General features: G+C 41.1%; 3 protein-coding genes across 6 annotated transcripts; 2 read left to right on the forward strand and 1 right to left on the reverse strand.

Annotated features, from left to right (window-relative positions):
• Positions 1-1,578: 1,578 nt before the first annotated feature.
• On the forward strand, positions 1,579-8,626 carry p2rx5 (purinergic receptor P2X, ligand-gated ion channel, 5). Its single transcript, XM_020086183.2, has 12 exons — positions 1,579-1,738; positions 3,102-3,252; positions 3,554-3,625; positions 3,722-3,797; positions 4,010-4,094; positions 4,282-4,362; positions 5,098-5,239; positions 6,015-6,148; positions 6,260-6,353; positions 6,442-6,507; positions 7,218-7,306; positions 7,400-8,626. The coding sequence occupies exons 1-12, from the start codon at positions 1,608-1,610 to the stop codon at positions 7,653-7,655; spliced, it is 1,377 nt and encodes a 458-aa protein (XP_019941742.2). The 5' UTR covers positions 1,579-1,607; the 3' UTR covers positions 7,656-8,626.
• Positions 8,627-9,025: 399 nt separating this feature from the next.
• emc6 (ER membrane protein complex subunit 6) lies at positions 9,026-10,691 on the reverse strand. Of its 4 annotated transcripts, none has more exons than XM_069539774.1 (2): positions 10,564-10,691; positions 9,026-9,817 (listed from the first exon to the last, which is right to left on the reverse strand). In XM_069539774.1, the coding sequence occupies exon 2, from the start codon at positions 9,781-9,783 to the stop codon at positions 9,451-9,453; it is 333 nt and encodes a 110-aa protein (XP_069395875.1). In that variant the 5' UTR covers positions 9,784-9,817; positions 10,564-10,691; the 3' UTR covers positions 9,026-9,450. The 4 variants fall into 4 exon arrangements, with proteins under 4 accessions (XP_069395875.1, XP_069395876.1, XP_019941744.1 ...); XM_069539775.1 differs by having other exon boundaries at positions 9,026-9,814; positions 10,564-10,686; XM_020086185.2 differs by having other exon boundaries at positions 9,026-9,814; positions 10,475-10,615.
• A 1,689-nt stretch (positions 10,692-12,380) lies between these two features.
• shpk (sedoheptulokinase) lies at positions 12,381-17,893 on the forward strand. The gene is made up of 7 exons (XM_020085332.2): positions 12,381-12,619; positions 12,717-12,858; positions 13,894-14,068; positions 14,163-14,315; positions 14,491-14,666; positions 15,069-15,269; positions 15,703-17,893. Exons 1-7 carry the CDS (start codon positions 12,482-12,484, stop codon positions 16,095-16,097), a joined length of 1,380 nt encoding a protein of 459 aa, XP_019940891.1. The 5' UTR covers positions 12,381-12,481; the 3' UTR covers positions 16,098-17,893.
• The last annotated feature ends 1,613 nt before the right edge of the window (positions 17,894-19,506 follow it).

Here is a 19,506-nt window from a genome sequence, read left to right on the forward strand (position 1 = left end):
AAATTGTTCCTAGAAGCAGATGGAAAAAGTATCTGGATAATTTTTAATTGTAAAATCAGGAGCAAGAACTGTTGTAACAAGTCCTGTTTAATCCATAGACTATATAAAGATTTAATAAAGGTATAATATAAAGGTTTAATCACTATATTCAGAGACTTTCTAATGAAGTGTGTGATGTAGCACACAGAACCACTAGAGGTCACCCTCCATGAAGTTGTAGGTATTTCTTCTTCCTATACCATTGCACAGACACTATGTGCTTTAAGGTGAGTGCCTTGTCCTTGTCTGATCTGTACTAGAATCCCAGTGTAACCCTCACCCATGTGTAAACAACACCAGTCCTGACCATACATTTTCTGCACATATATAGCACAAAATGGGTTTATGGTAGGCTATGGATTAGGCAGTCACGTGCCTGTCCAACAGGCCCCCTTTAAAACCAGTTGTGTTCATGTTGAAACATGATCATTTAGATTTGTTAAGTGCAGTAGTTCAACACACTAGAAATAAAGTAAAGGGGGTTTGAAAACTAAAGCCATGAAAAGTTTATTTATAACTTCACACAATCTACAGTAAATATAACTAAACTAAATCAATTCAATATTGGTTTAATATAACAGCAGCAGTTCTCAGTACACTTGCAGTTGTTCAAGGCTCTCAGCAGATTGATAGAGAACTAGCCACAGTTAGTGGCCACACTGAATAACGTCAGCATAAAAAAGCATCTGAAAATAGACCAAAAAAGACATATTACTACTAGTACTAATAACTAATATTACTAATTACTACTAAAAAAATCTGAATGGTACTCAGTAGAGCAGAAACCACAAGGCCCAACAGCCCTCTTAAATCAAGCTGCTCCAAATTTCAGGCACCCACATGTATATCAATTCCTAAATGTGCTTGATTTATTTCATAATAATCCACAAATTGTTTTCTGGGAAAACTGAAAAAGAATTCCTGGATCTGCACCAAAATGTAATGCTTTCTTTCAGGAGCCATACTGCACCCTTCCACCATCCTTCCCCAAATTTTGCTTCTAAACAACTGAGGTAAAAACGACATACAAGTACAGAAAAAAAATGCAAACTGTCACTTGAGCTTGTATTGGATGGGACAATATTACCAGATGCCTCCCCATCACTGTCTGTCCACCACAAGCAGAACACCTAAGTACAACATAAAGCTGAACTAATGTACAGGTGTGCAGGTCCCCTCCAACTGCCCACCTCTTTTGCACGGCCCTGCTTGTAGTCTACAAACATGTTGTGTTTCCCCAGTGACACATTACTGCAGTAAACCTATTAGATTAGTAGGACATGTGTATGTGTTATAATTAGAGCCACTTAACAATCATAGTAGAACTACAGCTGTGTACAAGAGAGGTTTCTCATTAAACGTGATGCTTTACAAAGTTTTGTGAGATTTACAGGTTCCTAAAGTGAAAATGAATTTGACTTTTTATTGAAGTGTGACGTGTGTTGATCCCTCTGCCCCTCTCTCACTTGGTGTGCCTGCAGCATGACAAGTGAACCAGCTGCCTATATCAGCTGGAGTTTGGAGCCTGTGTCAGTGTCAGTGTGTGCAGGCAGTGCAGGGGGGAAGGAATGGCAGGCTGGGGGATCTTCTTCCTCTCTCTGCTCAACTACAAGACGGAGAAATATGTTATCGCAGAGAACAGGAGGATTGGAATATTGTTTCGTCTCTATCAGCTGGCCGTGCTGGGATACATAATAGGGTGAGGAACAATATGCATGTCCAGGCTTTTCTCTAACATGGATGGGACTAAGTAACCTTTTACAGAGTGATTCACAAGTTAAAAATAGGTGAGCTGGTCAATAAAAGGTTTTTGGATTTTAAAGAGGCAGTGTCACTGAGGTTTTCAGATCTGGAAAAGTGTCCCTTTCTAAAATAAGGAAAGATTGTGTTGGTAAATTCTTTAAAGGGTCAAACTATATGGACAGAGTGGGTTATGTTACATCACCCCTTCACGGTGTGATGTCACATGCATGTAAGAGACATGATGAAAAGCAGATGACAGGAGATTACAGCGATGAACACTATGACACATTCATTTTATCATTGTATCACTTCAATTGCTTTCTGGACTTGAAGGATTATATACAGTGTAAAATCTAATCTTATTATTAATTTGACTCTACAAGTTATAACTTTGACTTCATTATAAGCCTAGATTCTAAACAGTACTTTTCACACCCATAAATATAGAATGGCAAACAATACACCTGATTTCACTGGATTTGTGAATTTAAAGAATATATCAAGACTTTATACTTTTATAGACAATAAAAAAAGAAACAGAACTGTCCAAATATACAATGAGATTTTAAATGATCAATAAGAAAGTGTTCCCCCTATTTTCTTTTCTATCCCTTATATTTATGTCAAACATAATTTCTTTGCTGTTTATTTTCTGTGTTGAGCACACATCTGCATTGTTTGTACACATACAATTCTGTGAATAAAGTTGCAAAAAGAGCTGAGCAGTTGACATCTACAGTTCATTCCATCAACTGGTTTGAGCCCACTTGTTCAGAGAGGGATGTTAAGCTGTGTGTAGTGGTAATGGCAGCACTGTGTCTGCTGCAGGCTGGTTGTGAAAATCACAGGCATGTGCTGCAGCTCATGTTCATATGCACTAGTTTTCATTTCTGTCTCGCTCCTGAGACCTTTGGTGTTTTTAATTCTACTCATTTGATGCTGCAGTCTCTTCCTGTGTGTAAACATGACACAGTGGTTCCAACATTATTGTTATGAAGCACTGGCAGATCAAGGAGTTTTGCAGGGACCATGAAGGGGGTCACAATTTATACAATTATATGTCAAACGTCCAACAATTCCGGATTCAGTAAGATGCACATTTTTATACATTCTTTGTTTACCGTTAGCTCTATAGCTTTGAGCAAAGCCTCACATAAGTTAATATGTTTTGAAATGTTTCCTTGTTTAAGCACATTGCTTAGAAAAAATTCAAATTGTTATGTTTATTGTTGGTATATACTAGTGACTAGTATAACATGTCCTGTATAAAATATCCTGATTTAAGATGTATCAAAGTAAAGCTTCCATGTCAACCTCAGGTGGGTGTTTGTGGTGAGGAAGGGCTACCAGGAGAGAGAGGAGGCCATCCAGACGTCAGTCATCACCAAGCTTAAAGGTGTCACACTGACCAACAGCTCAGAGTCGGGGCTCCACCTCTGGAGCGCTGAGGATTACGTCATACCCCCAAATGTGAGTCCGCTGAATCATCATGTTATCGTTCAGTCTATCTATATGCATCTCCCACATAAACATTATAAAACCCCACCCCATGAGTTAAAAAAGGGTAATCCCACCCGGCAGGGTATGCATTGATGTCAGAGCGTTCCCTAATTACGCTCCTGTCATGAGAGATTATGAGAATGTTGACTGTCAGCATTAGCCTCAGCAGCTGACTAAACAGATTTAACAATATTGAACTTCTCTGGTAGTTTAATTAGTTTAACCTTTTGCTTGTCGAACTCATTGTCCTGACCTGATTTTGTTTTTGTAGGGCGAGCAGGTGTTCTTCATAGTAACAAATTACATAGAGACGCCCAATCAGAGGCTGGGCTTCTGTGCTGAGGTGAGGACACAGAAATCTAATGTCTGAATTACTATAAATCACAATGTTACAGATGATCGTGTTTTCACACCCAGCAGCTTTTATTGTTCCTCACAGAGTTACAAGGTGCCAAACGGACGATGTCTCAGTGATGATGACTGCATGGAAGGAGAGGCTGTAACAGCTGGCCATGGTGAGGACCTCACATCCATGTTGTCAGCTCAGTTACAGGTTTACATTTTCATCTGCAGGTCCACACACATGCAAACCTTCCATCGCTCATTTATACATTTTGTATTTACACGTGTCTCATCACACACAATCCACACAATACCAACAGTACTCCAATATGTATTGTTCTGTAATAAACTCCTTCCAGCCAAGAATCTGTTCTCTCTCTGTCAGGGATCAAGACCGGCCTGTGCATAAACAGCACCGGGACCTGTGAGATTCACGCCTGGTGTCCAGTTGAATACAGCAAGCGCCCAGCGTGAGAATCCCTGCTCTCTTGCAGAACTTTGGAAATTATCCATTTTGTGCTGTGGCATTCACACAGACTGTGACCCCCCCCCACACACACACAGATATTTCACAGCTTCTATTTATTACTAATACAGCCTGTCAGCTCCAGTTCTTTTTTCCCCTCTCACACAGCTGCCCGTCTCTTTCATTCGCAGAGACCCTTTACTGAGCGAGGCAGAAAACTTCACCATCTACATCAAGAACTTCATCCGTTTCCCAAAGTTTGAATTCTCCAAGTAAGTGGCACTGACTGACCGGTGTGTGCAGACTCAAGACATCATGACAGAAATGAGTGTGAAAGCTGAGGGATATACATTCCAGGGGCTGCTTTAAATAACTTCAGGGTGCAGAGAACCTTCTATTTATACCGGCCTGTGCATTGCACTCGGTGAGACAGTGAAACAGTCATCTGAGATGTCCTTGACAGCAGGCCTCACTCTGGACAGGTGTCAGATCAGATGGGGCTAGACCACGGAGCTCTTCTGCCCTCTGTCACCCCCCCGCCCCTGCTCTTTTCTGTCCCACTCCTGCTAGAAAGCAGCGACAGCCACACTTAATTCATCAGTCAGGACCTTATTCCAATTACACACTCATCTCTCTCGTGTTGTCTCACGGCTCTTGATGTGCTGAAGCTTAATGGGCATTTGCAGGTAATAGAAATCCCTCGTCCTACTTGAAATAACTGGCAACATGACTCATTTTATAATCTGGCACATCTGGTTTCACTCTGTTCTTAAAGACAGAGGATGTAAAGGTGTGGTTTGAATTCTACAAGACTTCAGTCTGAGAGTGTGTTGAGTCGAAGCCCTTATTTGGCACAGTCAGTTCTTTCTCACAGACAACTTTACCTTTGGTGATTTTCCTCTTTTAACTTCACCGGATGGATTTTCTGTCCCCAGGCATATACAAAAATGGCCCTTTAAATCTGGATGTATAAGCTAAAAGACTAATTTCTTGTCTTCACCTTTTAGGTCTAATGTCCTTGAAACCTCTGATGACAGCTACCTGAAAAGATGCTCCTACGACAGAGAGAATCATCATTACTGCCCTATCTTCCGCCTCGGAGATCTAGTCGGCTGGACTGGACACGACTTCCAGGACATGGCGGTGAAGGTACAAAGTAAAACAATTTGCCAGTTCAGACTGACATTCTGCTTCCACTGCTAAGTTCATATGATTCTATGCTTTTGGGGCAAACCTGTAATTAACCCAAATCTAACAATGTAGAGGTGAATCCCTAAGCATCTGGGTAAAATACAGTATAGCTCGGTATTAACAAACTAGAATGGCACTCAGTAGAGCACATACCTCCGCCAAGGCCAATTAGATTCAATGAAGCTGCACCAAGTTACACACGATTTTTTAAAGTCAAGATCTATGTATTATTTCTTGAAAAATACACAAAAATGTTGAAAAACACTCTTTCACAATGATCAAATCAAATCTTCTGCAAAAGTTAATGAGATCTTCCTTGACCCCTGCTCCACCAAGTTTCAGTCTCTGGTCTGAGCCTACAGCTCTACTCGATCACAAGAGTGTCATATTACAGCAAAGTAAAAAGAAAAGATATCTGCATTATTCATTCATTCATTCTTTCACATCAAACCATCACTTCTTTAATTAGAATGTCACTCGGTAAAGAGCATACCTCTGCTATGACTCAACAGTCCCCTTACAGTATATTAAGTCAAGTTGTACCAGAGTTCACACACTCATAGATACAAAAGTCTAAAGTTCATTAAATAAATACATTTTTAACAGTGAAAATGTTGAAAAATGCACAATATTAAAGACACGTTTTAAATGTTTTTACACATATTATTATTATTATTATCGTAGTAGCCTATTTGTATTATGGTTATATGCAGTATGTACTTTTGTCAATTAGGGTGGGTCTGTTGGTATCCTGATCGAGTGGAACTGTGACCTGGATAAGGACTCCTCACAGTGTAATCCACATTACAGCTTCACTCGTTTGGACATGAACTTGAACAACTCAGTCACATCGGGATACAACTTCAGGTGCGTCCTCTCAGACATGAAACAAGGAATAAGTCTGTCGGCCCACTGTCTGTCTAATCAGTCTCATTCTCATCTTCTGCACTATCCACTGATGTGTTTCTCCCCCTGCAGATATGCCAGGTATTACAAGGATCAAAATGGTGAAACCTATCGCACTTTGTATAAAGTGTACGGAATTCGCTTTGACATAATGATCAACGGCCAGGTACAGCAGAGATATGAGCCCCCCCCCCACACACACACACACGATTTCTGTAATAAACCTGCACTGAATGTCTGTTATTGTTGTACAGGCTGGAAAATTCAACATCGTTCCCACTATAATTGCCATTGGTTCCGGTATTGCTCTGCTGGGTGCTGTGAGTAATTTACTGAAATTCTATGTTGATGTGCACAGGGGTAATTGATGTGTAATTACAGTAATAAGGTGACCTAAGTGTGAAAAAAAAATCATCTTACCGTGCACTGGCAGGGGCGGAGTTAGGATTTTTCTTAACTGGGAGGCATAAAGGGGCCACAATTATACATTTCACAATTCCTGATTCAGCTTGGTTTCAATTTAGGGGCCTCATCCTTTGGAGGCTACATTTGAAGGCTCATTCAAATGCAGATGACAAATGCATTCTGTTATCACCAAGAAAACAAAGGCTCCAACAATGGATCCGTCCTGGCCCAACATATCCCAGGAGACATGCACATCGGTTACAAACAATTTTCAAATTATTATGCTTCAACTCAACTGAACAGCTAATGCTACACATGTTAAAAAGGGGGCCATTAAAACGTTGTCCTTGTGACCGACTTTAAGAGTGCTCTGTTAAGAAATAAGGGCGGGATGAGCGGTTGATGCCGATCACAGATATCATCTGTACCGACCTTTGTACCAGACGCAAGAAGACAGCCGCATGTTTGGGCTGGGTAGCCCACGTCCTCTGAAGGATGCAGCCTCTGAATTGAGATACAGTGCCCCCCTGGTCCCACCCCTGGATTTTCCTCTGAAAGTGATGCATGATCATTAGTAGGAAAGAAAATGACTTTCAGCTACTCACTGATATGTTTTGTCTTTCAGGGAGCCTTTATCTGTGATATGATTCTACTGTACATGATGAACACAAGTTCCTTCTACCGAGAGAGGAAGTTTGAAATCATCAACTTCAAGTATGACTCCAACAGTTTCACACCCTTCAATTGTTATCCAAAACTGGTGTCATGACATTTGTTGGCACATCTTTCCCACACTCTGTGTAACAGGAAGGATCGGACCAAAAACAAGGAGGGAAAGGCTGGACACCGGGAGAGGAGAGCCAGGAGACCAGGGGCAGAGAAAGGCGTTGGAAACTCTACCAAAGAGCAGGAAACTGAAGCCACTCCGACAGCAGACGACCGGCCATCAGTGGAGAAACAGGGTCCCACCATTCCACGCAACACAGGACAAAGATACTCCTCCGTTCTTCCTACCAACGTTTCAGAGCCAAGGCATCACATCACGTTCTCGTCACACAGTTAAGGTTACTAACTAAGACAGAACGAGACCAATCGACCACAGTGGTCCCAGTTATGTTGCAGGTGGAACCAAAAAGTCAAACGGATTGTCCACTTCTCATCTGCTGGTACGACTGTTACCATGTCAACAAGCTTGAGAGATTCTTGCCTTGACTAAAAATGTGTTGGTCCAGGAAAATGTTGATGTGCTGCACTGGTTAGTGGGCCAGGACTCTGATGTGATACACACAAGAGGGGGGGTTTAAGCTAATGGGTGAGGAACCATGAGATTACAACAGGTCCATTAATAATGAAGTACTGTGATAATGCTGATTCAAAGACTTTTAGTGACTTTTAGTGAAATATGTGTCAGTTGATGTTTCACAAATAAAACATATTGTCATAAATTCGACACACTTTCAAATGTTTTTTGACTGTTGGGGAGCTAACTAGACTAATCTGGACTAATTTCCCATGTTAGTATTATATTGTGGGCCTACGTTTTGACCTTGGTTATTTTAGGGACTACATTATAGAAATTAAACAAAAAAAAACATGATAAATTAATTGAAAATAAGAGATGAAGTGAATTCTTATACATCAGTCCTCAGACATCTATTAAATTCATTGTTACAGAAAATGTCATGACAGAACAGATTGAAGGAGAGAAGGTTTTTTTAATGCACTCGATGTAACTGTCTTAATTACTGTTCAGCTGGACGCATGATGTACCTGTGTTGTGACATGTGAACACTAGTTTAACACTGCTGTGTGTTGTGTTTCCTGTTCTCTGGTTGTGACATAGATATCTACCATGCAATTGTTACAACACACTTGTACTGATTATTAGTAACGTACAACACTGTGGAATGCAGTCTTTCTGTGCCGTCTGTCAGTTCTCTGATGATGTGCGGCCTGATTGATGTTGAAGTGCAATGACTCCTTTTACTGTTTTGTTCCCGTGTCTATTTATTGAATGTTCTTTGTTGTTGGAAACCAATGTGTCTTGTTGATTTCATTTAAGCACGTGACACTGCTCAACAGACAAAATGATTAACTAGAATAGCACGCAGTAGCACACCTCACCGCCAAGACCCAACAGTCCCTTCAAATTCAGTGAAGCAGCACCAAATTTCACATTTTCTCCCATCAAGATCCATTAAACTTTCCTTGGAAAACTGCAAGTATCTACAAAGTCCTATCTCACAATGTTATGAACAGCAAAAAAAACACTCCTCGAGCCATATAAAAATTGAATGGGTTCTGAGCTTTTGTGGAAACCAGTTTAGTAGTTTTTGTGTAAACTTGCAACAAACAAAACAAGAAAACAACAAACAAATGGAGTGAAGAGTGAAAACATAACCTCCTTGATGGAGGTAATAATGTATGCAAACAAATCGTACAGAGGTATTTATTAAAATCATTAATCACATCTATAATAGTCTTGTACATGAAATATGATGCCACACCTTGTTAAAGTGGTTATAATTTAATATAATTATGATCTTATTTATGTTATACCACAACCTACATTATAACAACTATGGCTTATTCTGGTAGGGATGGTTCTTTGCACAGAGCAGAACTACAGGTTAAATAAATTCACAGTCACAGGTTAGTGTGGAGCAGGATGAAAAGGGGAACGGTTTATTCTGTATTTGGTTATTATTGAAACATTGTCCAGGATATCAACGGTACATAATGGAAAAATCCAAAGTCCTTGACTAATGGCCTATCTACAAACAGCAGGGCAGACAATGTTTTACTGGTTTACATAGGATTAGATAGAAATCATTCAGGGGTTGTTGTGGTGGATCATTTTAGTACACATGCACCATTCCATAAAGGAAAGTCCAGAACAGGACGTAGGTGAATAGACCTCCGACGAGGCCTCCGGTGAAGAGCAGCCGCCGCGATTTAAAGCACTTGTTCCACCGCCGTCCGGCCTTCAGGATGAGCAGCAGAGAGAGGAGAAATGCGGAGAGGAAATAAAAAATGAAGCCGTACAGTCCGGACAGTCCCAGGATGCCAGCTGTTGCGCCGGACAGAGCAGATACAGAAGTGCGGCAGTAGTCCAGCACGGCGGCGTTGCCTCTCACGGCAACTTCACTGATGAACTGTGGTCCCTCACGCTTGGCTACAACTCCTGCCATGTTTGCTCAAGTCTGCTATCAATGGAGGCTGCTGCTGTGACAGGAGAGATTCAGACATGTTTACACTGCAAATACTAAATATTGTGCAGGTTTGATGCACTTGCATTCTTTCATTTTATGATATTGATGTCTTAATTGTAAAAGGGTACATTTGTAGATTAAAAATATTAAGGAAATTTGATTGATTTCAAAATAGCGTCATAAATAAATTAAAACCCAAGAAGTGTGTTTATTTTTCCGACCGGATGCTTTATTGGTTAATACCAAATGACTCTTTATGAATGAATGAACATTAATTGTGATCATTCAGGATAAACCGTTCTGAAAACTGTCGGCCATGTTGCTCAGTTGTGATTAAAGCCCCGGAGTGTGGATGGAGAGAGGAAACAGAGGTGTCATTCTGCACTGGTCGGGGTTAGCTTAGTTGCTGAGCACAATGAAGCTACCTAGCTAACCACTTCATCTAGCACCTAGGAGCGGTAACACACGAGGACACGTGACACACAAGCAAAACAAATCTAGTCAGTGCAGCTTAAACATGACATGAGCCCGACAGAGACGGCCCTGCTCAGTTCCACTGCACATTAAGAGTGGAGCATTAATGTCGGCGCTGACGCTGACAGGCTAGCACCGCTAGTACCGTTAGCTCCGCGGCTAACTCCGCTGACAGTGAGTGGTGACAGCTTCTCACCGGAGATGAACGCGGGGAAATGTCGGCTCCTCGCAGCGGGATCACAAACACATGCTCCGTCTGAGCTGCCTCGCAAACGGTCCGCTCACTTGTTCAGGTGAAATCAGCCTCTGAGGTGCAGGAGCAGCACATTCACTCTCACTGGGACGACGCTCCTCGGTCACAGTCGGCCATGTTCTTCTGCGGTGCATTGTGGGAGCTGGGTATCATCTGACAGGAGGCTAAAGATGTGGTGCGTTTCAATGCACGGCAAAGCGTAGGAAATTCCATATTTATAAAAGCGACTTGCCCCTTTAATTATTCTTTGTATACGTGTCATCTTCTTGAGACACCACCTTGCACCTCACAGGTGAACAACTTTCACATCTTTACCATATAAACAATAAAAACATTTCCCCAAACCTTGATTCAAATAAAAGATAAACATGTTTCATGATTTGCTTAATTGCTGTTACTATTATAAATAAGTTGTCAAAATGCACAAAACGCCATTTTTCAGTGTTTATATTCACATTACTGTCAACAAAATAACGCTGTTTATAAATGGTTTGTAAAAACGGAATAGTTTCAGAACACACGTGTGCCCTTGTGTGACCTTTTATGTTGTCAATACACTCTGTAGTATTAGCTGTAGCATGTGTAACAGCATTTATGTGTCCAACACGTCAGTCATTCTCACTGAATGTCCCTATTTTGTGTTGTCATAGTCAGCTGAGGTGTAACTAATGAAACTAGCAGTGACTTCATTCCACTGAAGTGTGTGTTGGCAGTGATTCAGTACACACCTGTTTTTGGCTTCACTAGTCACCAGTAAGCTGAAAGGTACACTGTGAAAAGATTAGACATGGTGTAGTGGTGTTGCAATGTATTCTTTAATGTCGGGGCCAATAGTGTTATTCTTTTCTTCAATCTACAATCATTGCTATCTTAAACCATTTTTGAGTTTTTTTCTCTTTGCTCTCTTCTTTTTTGTTTTCTCTAAACATTTTGATATTGGATGTAAAGACAAGATAAGTAGGATAAAACTTAATTGATCCCACACTGGGGAAATGCACTTGTTACAGCAGCAGACAGTTAGAATGAGGTAGACATGGGAAAGTATATTATAGGATAGGTTAGGCATTAAAAAAGAATCATAAAATAAACATACAGAGAATATGTACATAATATAATATGCACTTCCCACTACAGACGGAAATATTATTTGTAGAGAAACGTATTGGAGTAAAGTTCAGTGGCACAGGATGATTACAGGAGGATGTAGATTATATTTGTACATTATGTTTAAGAAGATATGTTCATAAGGATGCACATATAGACTGGTTAAGTACAAAGGCAGGTTTTCTATAGAATATGAGTATAACAATAAATATAGTATGTGGTTTATACACATCTGTAATGGTTAAAACTTCAAAGTTGTATACTAACTGGTATACAATATCAAGATGTATGCATATAAAATATGTTTTAACTCTAACAATATTATACACAATGATTTGAATATTAAAATTGCATGTGTTTACATTTATGAGTAGGTATAATTCTACAATAGTATACCATATGATATTCATGTAAAAATGTATAAGCACATACAATTTCACAATAGTCTACATTATGATATGCATATATATGGTCAAAATAACATATAAAAAAAAAATGATATGTAAATATGCAAATACGTATATATAAATAGGTTAATTTCTCGGCAAGATATTCATTGTACAATATAGGAATACATATTCAGAAAAGTAACTGGTATATGTTAAACAACAAATACAAGTCAGCGCACGTTGACACTAATGTGCATAAGGACACGTTTAGTAAGAATAGTGCAAGTAATGGTGAGTAGTTGTGTGTAACATGAAAGAAAACTTCCGATTTCCTTGTTTGACCAAAACGCACCATCGTTGGCTTCCTCCTAATGATGAAGTCGTATTGTTGACACAGAAAGAGAGAGAGAGAGAGAGAGACATATACACACACACACACACACACTCATTCAGCGGCATGTCGGCCTACACCCTGGGTGTGGATGTGGGGACCACCTCGGTGAAAGCGGTTCTACTGGAGACTGACTCCAGATCGGTGGTTGCGACCCAAACTTTCCCCACCACGTCTGATATCACTGACAGCAGCGGGAGGAAGGTGAGTGCGTTCACGTACCAAACTACTCTCTACCCGGCAGCTCGGAAATATGAACTCTGCCCAGTGCGTGACTGTGTTATTATCTGTCGCCCTGCAGGCTAAAGAGCAGGACACAGGTCGGATCGTAGACGCTGTGAATCGGTGCATCGAGCTCCTGCCCAGAGACAAACTGCAGCATGTGTGCAGCATCGGTCTGTCCGGACAGATGCACGGCGTCTTATTCTGGAAGGCAAAGAGCGGTGAGAGCACCAACCTGTGAGCATGTGTGGATGCACACTGTGGAGTTTCAAAACGATGGTGGTCACTTGTGTAACAACGGCTCTGTGAGACAGGAGAAGTCAGAGGAGACACTGATCTTCACTCATGATGAGATAACATAGGGGAAAGATGGATACAGATGAAATAACTAATAACAAGTGGATCTGAAGCTACTGGACCTTGGAATGTAGATCATTTAGGTTATAGCAACATATTTAGGTAGGGTCGTTCAGAACAGTAGAGCGCAGACCTCCACCAAGGCCCTAAAACCACATTAGAATCCAATAGGTCCATATTTTATTTGTATTTGCACTAAAATGCACACATCTCATAAATATCAATTTAAATATTAGTCCTAAATGTACCTATTATCTTTTCATCTAGATCCATGAATTATTCTCGGAGAAGCCAACAAAAGTGTTGAAACACAAAATATCTCACAGTGTACAAAAGTAAACAAATAACTCTGGATCCGAATGATGAAAAATGTGTTTTGTGTAAATATTATCACAGATCAGTGAACGGTGCATGCGTTATCTTTTTGTATAAAGTTGAGAAAAGTCAGGTCAGAGTTTCTGTGTTGCCAGTCTGGAGAGAGAGTTTGATGACACAACATTTCCCATAATGTTTAACCAGACAGCATTAGAAGAACATTTGCTAGTAGTGGTCATGGGGATTTGGAGAAAACCTGTCAGCAGGAGAACTGTGTTTCCATACTGTTGAATTATACTAATAATACTGTGATATCTCAGTCTGTAATACTGATGACTTTTTTAAATACACTAAAGAAATGGACAGTTAGAGAAACTAATTATCCTTGTTTAATAAAACATTCATAACTCTGTCGACCTCTGCTGGTTGCATCTGAAAGTAGATTTGCATGAAGGGTTTATAGGAATCTAATGCTTCTGGGAAATGTTTGTATTGAAACCAAAGTTAATCCGTAACCATGTTCCTTTTTTGTGTGGTCAGAATCTAGAGGTAACATCTGCTGTGTTTGTCTTCATGTCTCTCAGGTTGTGATTGGTCCAACAGAGGCTTCTTCACAGCCAGAGACACCAGTCAGCTGATCACATGGCAGGACGGACGCTGCAGCAGCAGCTTCCTGTCCTCCCTCCCAAAACCAGACTCACATCTCAGCGTGGCCACAGGGTTTGGCTGTGCAACCATCTTCTGGTACATGAAACACAGGTCAGGACTCACTTTTAAAAAACACTCCATGTAAAGCCACTTGGTTTTTGGATGTGAAAGAAGCCAAATGTAAAGATGTGTGGTGTCCCTCCAGGCCTGAGTTCCTCGAGGACTTCACAGCTGCAGGTACCATCCAGGACTACATGGTGTCCATGCTGTGTGGTCTGGACGGGTGTGTGATGACGCCTCAGAATGCAGCCAGCTGGGGTTTCTTCAACACTTCTTCCAACCAGTGGAATGTAGACATGTACGTAAAAGAGCTCAACTTCCTGGTTTAAGAACACTAAAGCTGGCTTACACTTCTTCCAAGAGTTCAAGCACTAAATGCATGAAAAGTGTTCATCATCAGAAGCTCACAGTGTCACAGTTGTTATGTGTCACCTGCGTAACAAGCCCCTTCCTGTGTATTGTGCATGCTCTAGTCTGAAGGGTGCCGGCTTCCCTCTGACCCTGCTTCCTCAGTGTGTGCCATCTGGTGTCTCGGCGGGACTGACGGGCTTTGACTGGCATGGTGTTCCTGCTGGTACGCCAGTAGGGGCCGCCCTGGGAGACTTCCAGTGCTCTGTCTACTCCTGCATGAGTGCACGGACAGACGCAGGTGAAACACGATGTCCAGTCATGGATGTCTCGGGCTGGGATTACACTTAATGCACTGAAAGCATCACACACTCATGGTTTATTCGGTTTGAATGAAAGAATCTGTCATGACTGCCACCGTTGGATCTCCTCTAATACACTACTTCTGATTCTTCAATTGGTTTGATGCTCTCAGGTTTCTGCAATAAACACATTTTAACCATCTTTTAGTTTTGTGATTGAAATAAGAGAATAATTTCACTTATACAGCAACTAAAACAAATTCTTCACATTATGTTTCAGCTCATACAGAAAACAGATGCATTATGGGTTAAGTGTTATCCCACCATCGCCTCTTGCATGTCTCGTTTCTTGCTGTTATTCATACATCTCATATGCTGTATCTTTCTCCTCTATTTCCCAGTTCTTAACATAAGCACCTCAGCACAGCTGACCTTCGCCATGCCCGCTGACTTCAGTCCTCCAGATTCTCCTCAGCCCGCCTCCTCCATCTCCTACGTCCCCTACTTTGGCTCCTTGTACCTGGCGGTGGCGGCGTCGCTGAACGGAGGGAACGTGCTGGCGTCTTTTGTGGAGATGCTCACCTCCTGGATGAAAGAGCTCAGTATGTGTTTTGATTCAGCATTTCATTAGATGGATTGTACCTCACTGACGAATTTGCTCTTAACTTAAATTGTCGGTCTTCAGTAACTTACTTTTATTTAAGGCTCTCATTGTAACATATAGAGCACTCCATGGCCAGGCACCTGTGTACTTCCTGTTTTTTTGTAAGCATGACTCACTAGTTGTCCTCCGTACATGATTAAAAACAAAAGGTTACGCGACATGTGAAAAAAAGAAGCAAAAAAGTCTTATTTCAAATGGCCTTCATAAAGTTTTTTTTTATGAGCCAATGCTTCGTCTGTTTCTTTTATTGTTTAACTTGTGAAAGGTGCCAAATTAAATACATAAATATACTAAAATGTCAGATCACTATAGATTATTCCCATTAAATGTGTTTCATCCATATGTTAAACTGCTCCCTCCCTCCCCCCCAGATGCTGAGATGGCTGATTCATCTTTATACGAGAAGCTGGTTGGCTGCGCCCTGAACCAGGAGAGCAGTGATCTGAGGGTGAGCCCCACTATCCTGGGAGAGAGACACAACCCCCTCTGCCTCGGCCAGGTCACCAACATCTCCGCCGATAACCTCTCTCTTGGCCACGTGACCAGGGCCCTGTGTCATGGCGTCCTGGACAACATCACCACCATGATGCCCGTCGAGAGTCTGCTGCAGGCGGGGGTCAGCAGGATTGTGGGTAGCGGAAGCGCACTCACTCTCAACGAGGTGCTGAGGCAGGAAGTGGAGAAGGCGTTTCCTCAGCCAGTGGTGTACAAACAGAACACTGACTCTGCTGTCGGTGTGGCCATGGTCCTCTGTGACCGGCTCTAAATGAGACTCATAAGAGTCTGTTTACATGATTAACAGATGATTTTGCACACCTCTGAGTACAATTTCAAATGCTACCACTTTGAAAGAAAGAAGAATCAAGCAAACTGTAATGCTGCAACGTATTTTAATCTATGATCTAAAAACAAAAGCTACAGTTTATTTGCCAGGATAGAGATCAACAACCTTGTGTGGCTCAATATGTGCCATGAGGTTGTGATGACACTCTTTGGACCAAAGGACAGAATCTAATAATCTAGCCACATTTAAATTCACTGTCCCTGAACAGCAACACATTGATGAAATATGTGAAGCCTCAAAAAGATCCACTGTAGATTTCGCCACTGACAGGAACCATGTGAGGACATTACACAGTGCACCAACAAAATATGCTGTGAAAGACTCAAGACCCCATGTGGATGCTAAGCCTGAACTTAAGCCACTGAGGAGCTGCATCGACAGGCTAAGAGATGGGCTAATGGTGCTCACAATAACATGGCTCAGTTGGGTCCAACAACGTTTTTTCTGGATTATTTATTGGTCACTGTTAGGTCTTCAACACTTCACACACAAGAATCCAGATCAATATCTCCAATCATCCACTCACCAAGTTTCACCAATATCGCAACGCACCTTTCACTTCATGTGTATGCAGTCAAAAATCTGTTGGCGCTCCTTCCCTCTAACAGCTTACACCAGAATGAAAGTTCCACTGATGGTAAATAACCTGAAGCCCACTGAGTGTCTCCTCCCTCATCTTACTGCCACGGAGCTTTGCAGTTGTTGGTTTCTTGCTCATCCCCTGCGTGCTGCTAAAAGACGTTATACAAAACACATGAAGCATTTTAGCATCCAAGAAGAAAATTGTAAAATTGTCTATCAGGGAAATGTGTATTTCACGGGTATGTCAGTGTTTCTTTTTTCCCCGACCTTCCATCTCGTGGTTTCTGTTTCAGGTTAGTTTTACGGTTCCCTCTTGGCTCACAGTTTCCTCCTTAACACTCTCATCTTTAAGGTCACCCCCACTATCTGAGGTTGCTCAAGAGATTTCATCTATTGATTGATGCAGACTGGGCCTTTGTGTACACGGGTCTGTATGAGAAAGCAGTAGTAGGCTACCTAACAGACAGATGTCATAAGCATAGGTTTTCACTTGGAAAAACCATGACATAAACATTACATATGAGATGTGCTAAGACTTTTTATTTAATTATCTTTATTAATGCACTAGAAACTAGAATACACGAAAAAGCTATAGAAAAAGTAGGAATACTGTCCAAGTGACTAAAGGTTAAGGGTGTGAAAGGGGAGGAAGTTCTGTCTATGTCTTTTAAAACCTTTGGCATTTTCACCATATCCACTGGAGTGAGTATAGAGACATGATCTGTAATGACATGTATACTGTCTTCCAAGGATTGAATCATTAAATGTTGAAAAAGTAAAGGTTCTGATGGAAAAGCAGAGTTTAAATGTTTATAGTCCATGCAGAAAAAGGAAGGGAGATGAGAAATCTTGCAAATATCAAGTTGTATATGAATGAAATGTTGCATTTTTAAGCTACTGGACAAATTAACAGTGTGTGGAAGATTTAAGATTTAAACAATTTAATATTGAAAAGTTGCCATGTGTTATTCTGAGCTCTAGTACATGATTAAGAGCCTAAAAACTCAAACTCTGGACAACTGATATTATTTCACTGCAATGTGGTCAGCTACTATTGTGATTGTTGCTGTAATACCAGAGTGGACACATATTCCTCTGATATAATTATTAAAGTGTTTCTGATGTTTCTACCATTATGCTCTTCTACACTTGACACTTGATTAAAAACTCTCAGTCTGACTGAGTAGACCCAGTGATCTGACTGGACAGTAGTCTGGCTGTGGACAGGTTTTGATCTGATCATGATGGAAGTTTCCCTGCTCTGGAGCAAGTTACCCATGCAACATCGGTCGCCATGGTGAACGGTTAAAAGTGATTCAGGGTCATGTTACTGGAAAATCTGAGTTAGGTCCAGAGATCACTGACCCACTGATGCTTGTGAAAAAGCTTTCGACACAACTGTCCAAGAACGGGTTTGCATGTAGCTCACTAGGTGGAGTCCCTCAGCTGGTGTTGCTGCAGGTTAAAAGTGCTTTGCTCAAGAGCTGCACGGTATCAGTTGTATCGGTGGGGTGGTGGGGTGTCTATTCCTCTATCCCTGCTGATTATATTCTCATTCAATCTTATTTGCCTACTGTCCCAATTTTAGGACAAACTTTGTTAATCCTCAAGTTGTTATTTAAATGGATGATGACTGCAAAGTCTTTTCCTTCTCTTAATTCTAAATCTTAATTTATGGTTTCAGTTTGAATGTCTACTGCTCATTATGTGGATAAATACCCTCATACATAAATATCATTATTTCATTTTCAATTCAGTTCAATTTTATTTGTATAGCGCCAAATCATAATATACATTATCTCAAGGCACTTTACATAGAAGGCTAAGACATTAAAATCTTATTAATATAGAGAACACAACAGTTCCCACAATGAGCAGCACTTTGGAGACTGTGGAGAGAAAAACTCCCTCATTAACAGGGAGAAACCTCTAGAACCAGACTCAATGTGGGCGGTCATCTGCCTCGACCAGTTGGGGTGAGCAAAGAAAAAAGGGGAGGAGAGGAGAGATGGGTGGAAAAGAGGGGAGAGAAGAGAGAGTGATAGTGGAGGGGGAGGAGGGGGAGAGATAGAGGCGAGAGAGACCGGGAACAGTTGAGCACCATCAGGTATCAGATCTGACTAGTTAAAATGTATATAACAGTGTAAAGACTATTTATTATTATTGATAACAGGCACAATTCATATAATAATTAATTACTGAAGTATTGTTGTTAATAATAGTATTAATAGTAATAGTTGTTGTCCTGAGGTTCCAGGGTCAGAGATATCTGAAATGAGAGAAAGAAAGAGAGAGAGGGACGATAGGAGAAAAAAGTGACATAGTTGACGTGTATTAAAATAAATAAATGAGTGTGGGGGGGGCAGAGAGACAGAGAGAAGTGCTCAGTGCATGATGGGAGTTCCCCCAGCAGTCTAGACCTATAGCAGCATAACTAAGGGATTGTTCAGGACTCACCTGATCAAGCCCTAATTATAGGCTTTATCAAAAAGGACATTTTTAATTTAACTCTAAATGCAGAGAGGGTGTCTGCCTCCAGAACCCAGAGTGGGAGCTGGTTCCACAGGAGAGGAGCCTGGTAGCTGAATGCTCTACCTCCTGTTCTACTGTTACAGACTTATTCAAAAAGATTTAACAATTCATTATGTTGAAAGTAATATTCTTCAGTTCCAGATTTTGCTTCAGATGAGGCTTGATGCAAATGATGGCAAACTGTCCTTTCACACATTCCAGCAGCCATGTTCATATT

The sequence above is a fragment of the Paralichthys olivaceus genome, chromosome 15 (genome assembly GCF_024713975.1).
Source record: "Paralichthys olivaceus isolate ysfri-2021 chromosome 15, ASM2471397v2, whole genome shotgun sequence".
Classification (NCBI taxonomy): Eukaryota; Metazoa; Chordata; class Actinopteri; order Pleuronectiformes; family Paralichthyidae; genus Paralichthys; species Paralichthys olivaceus.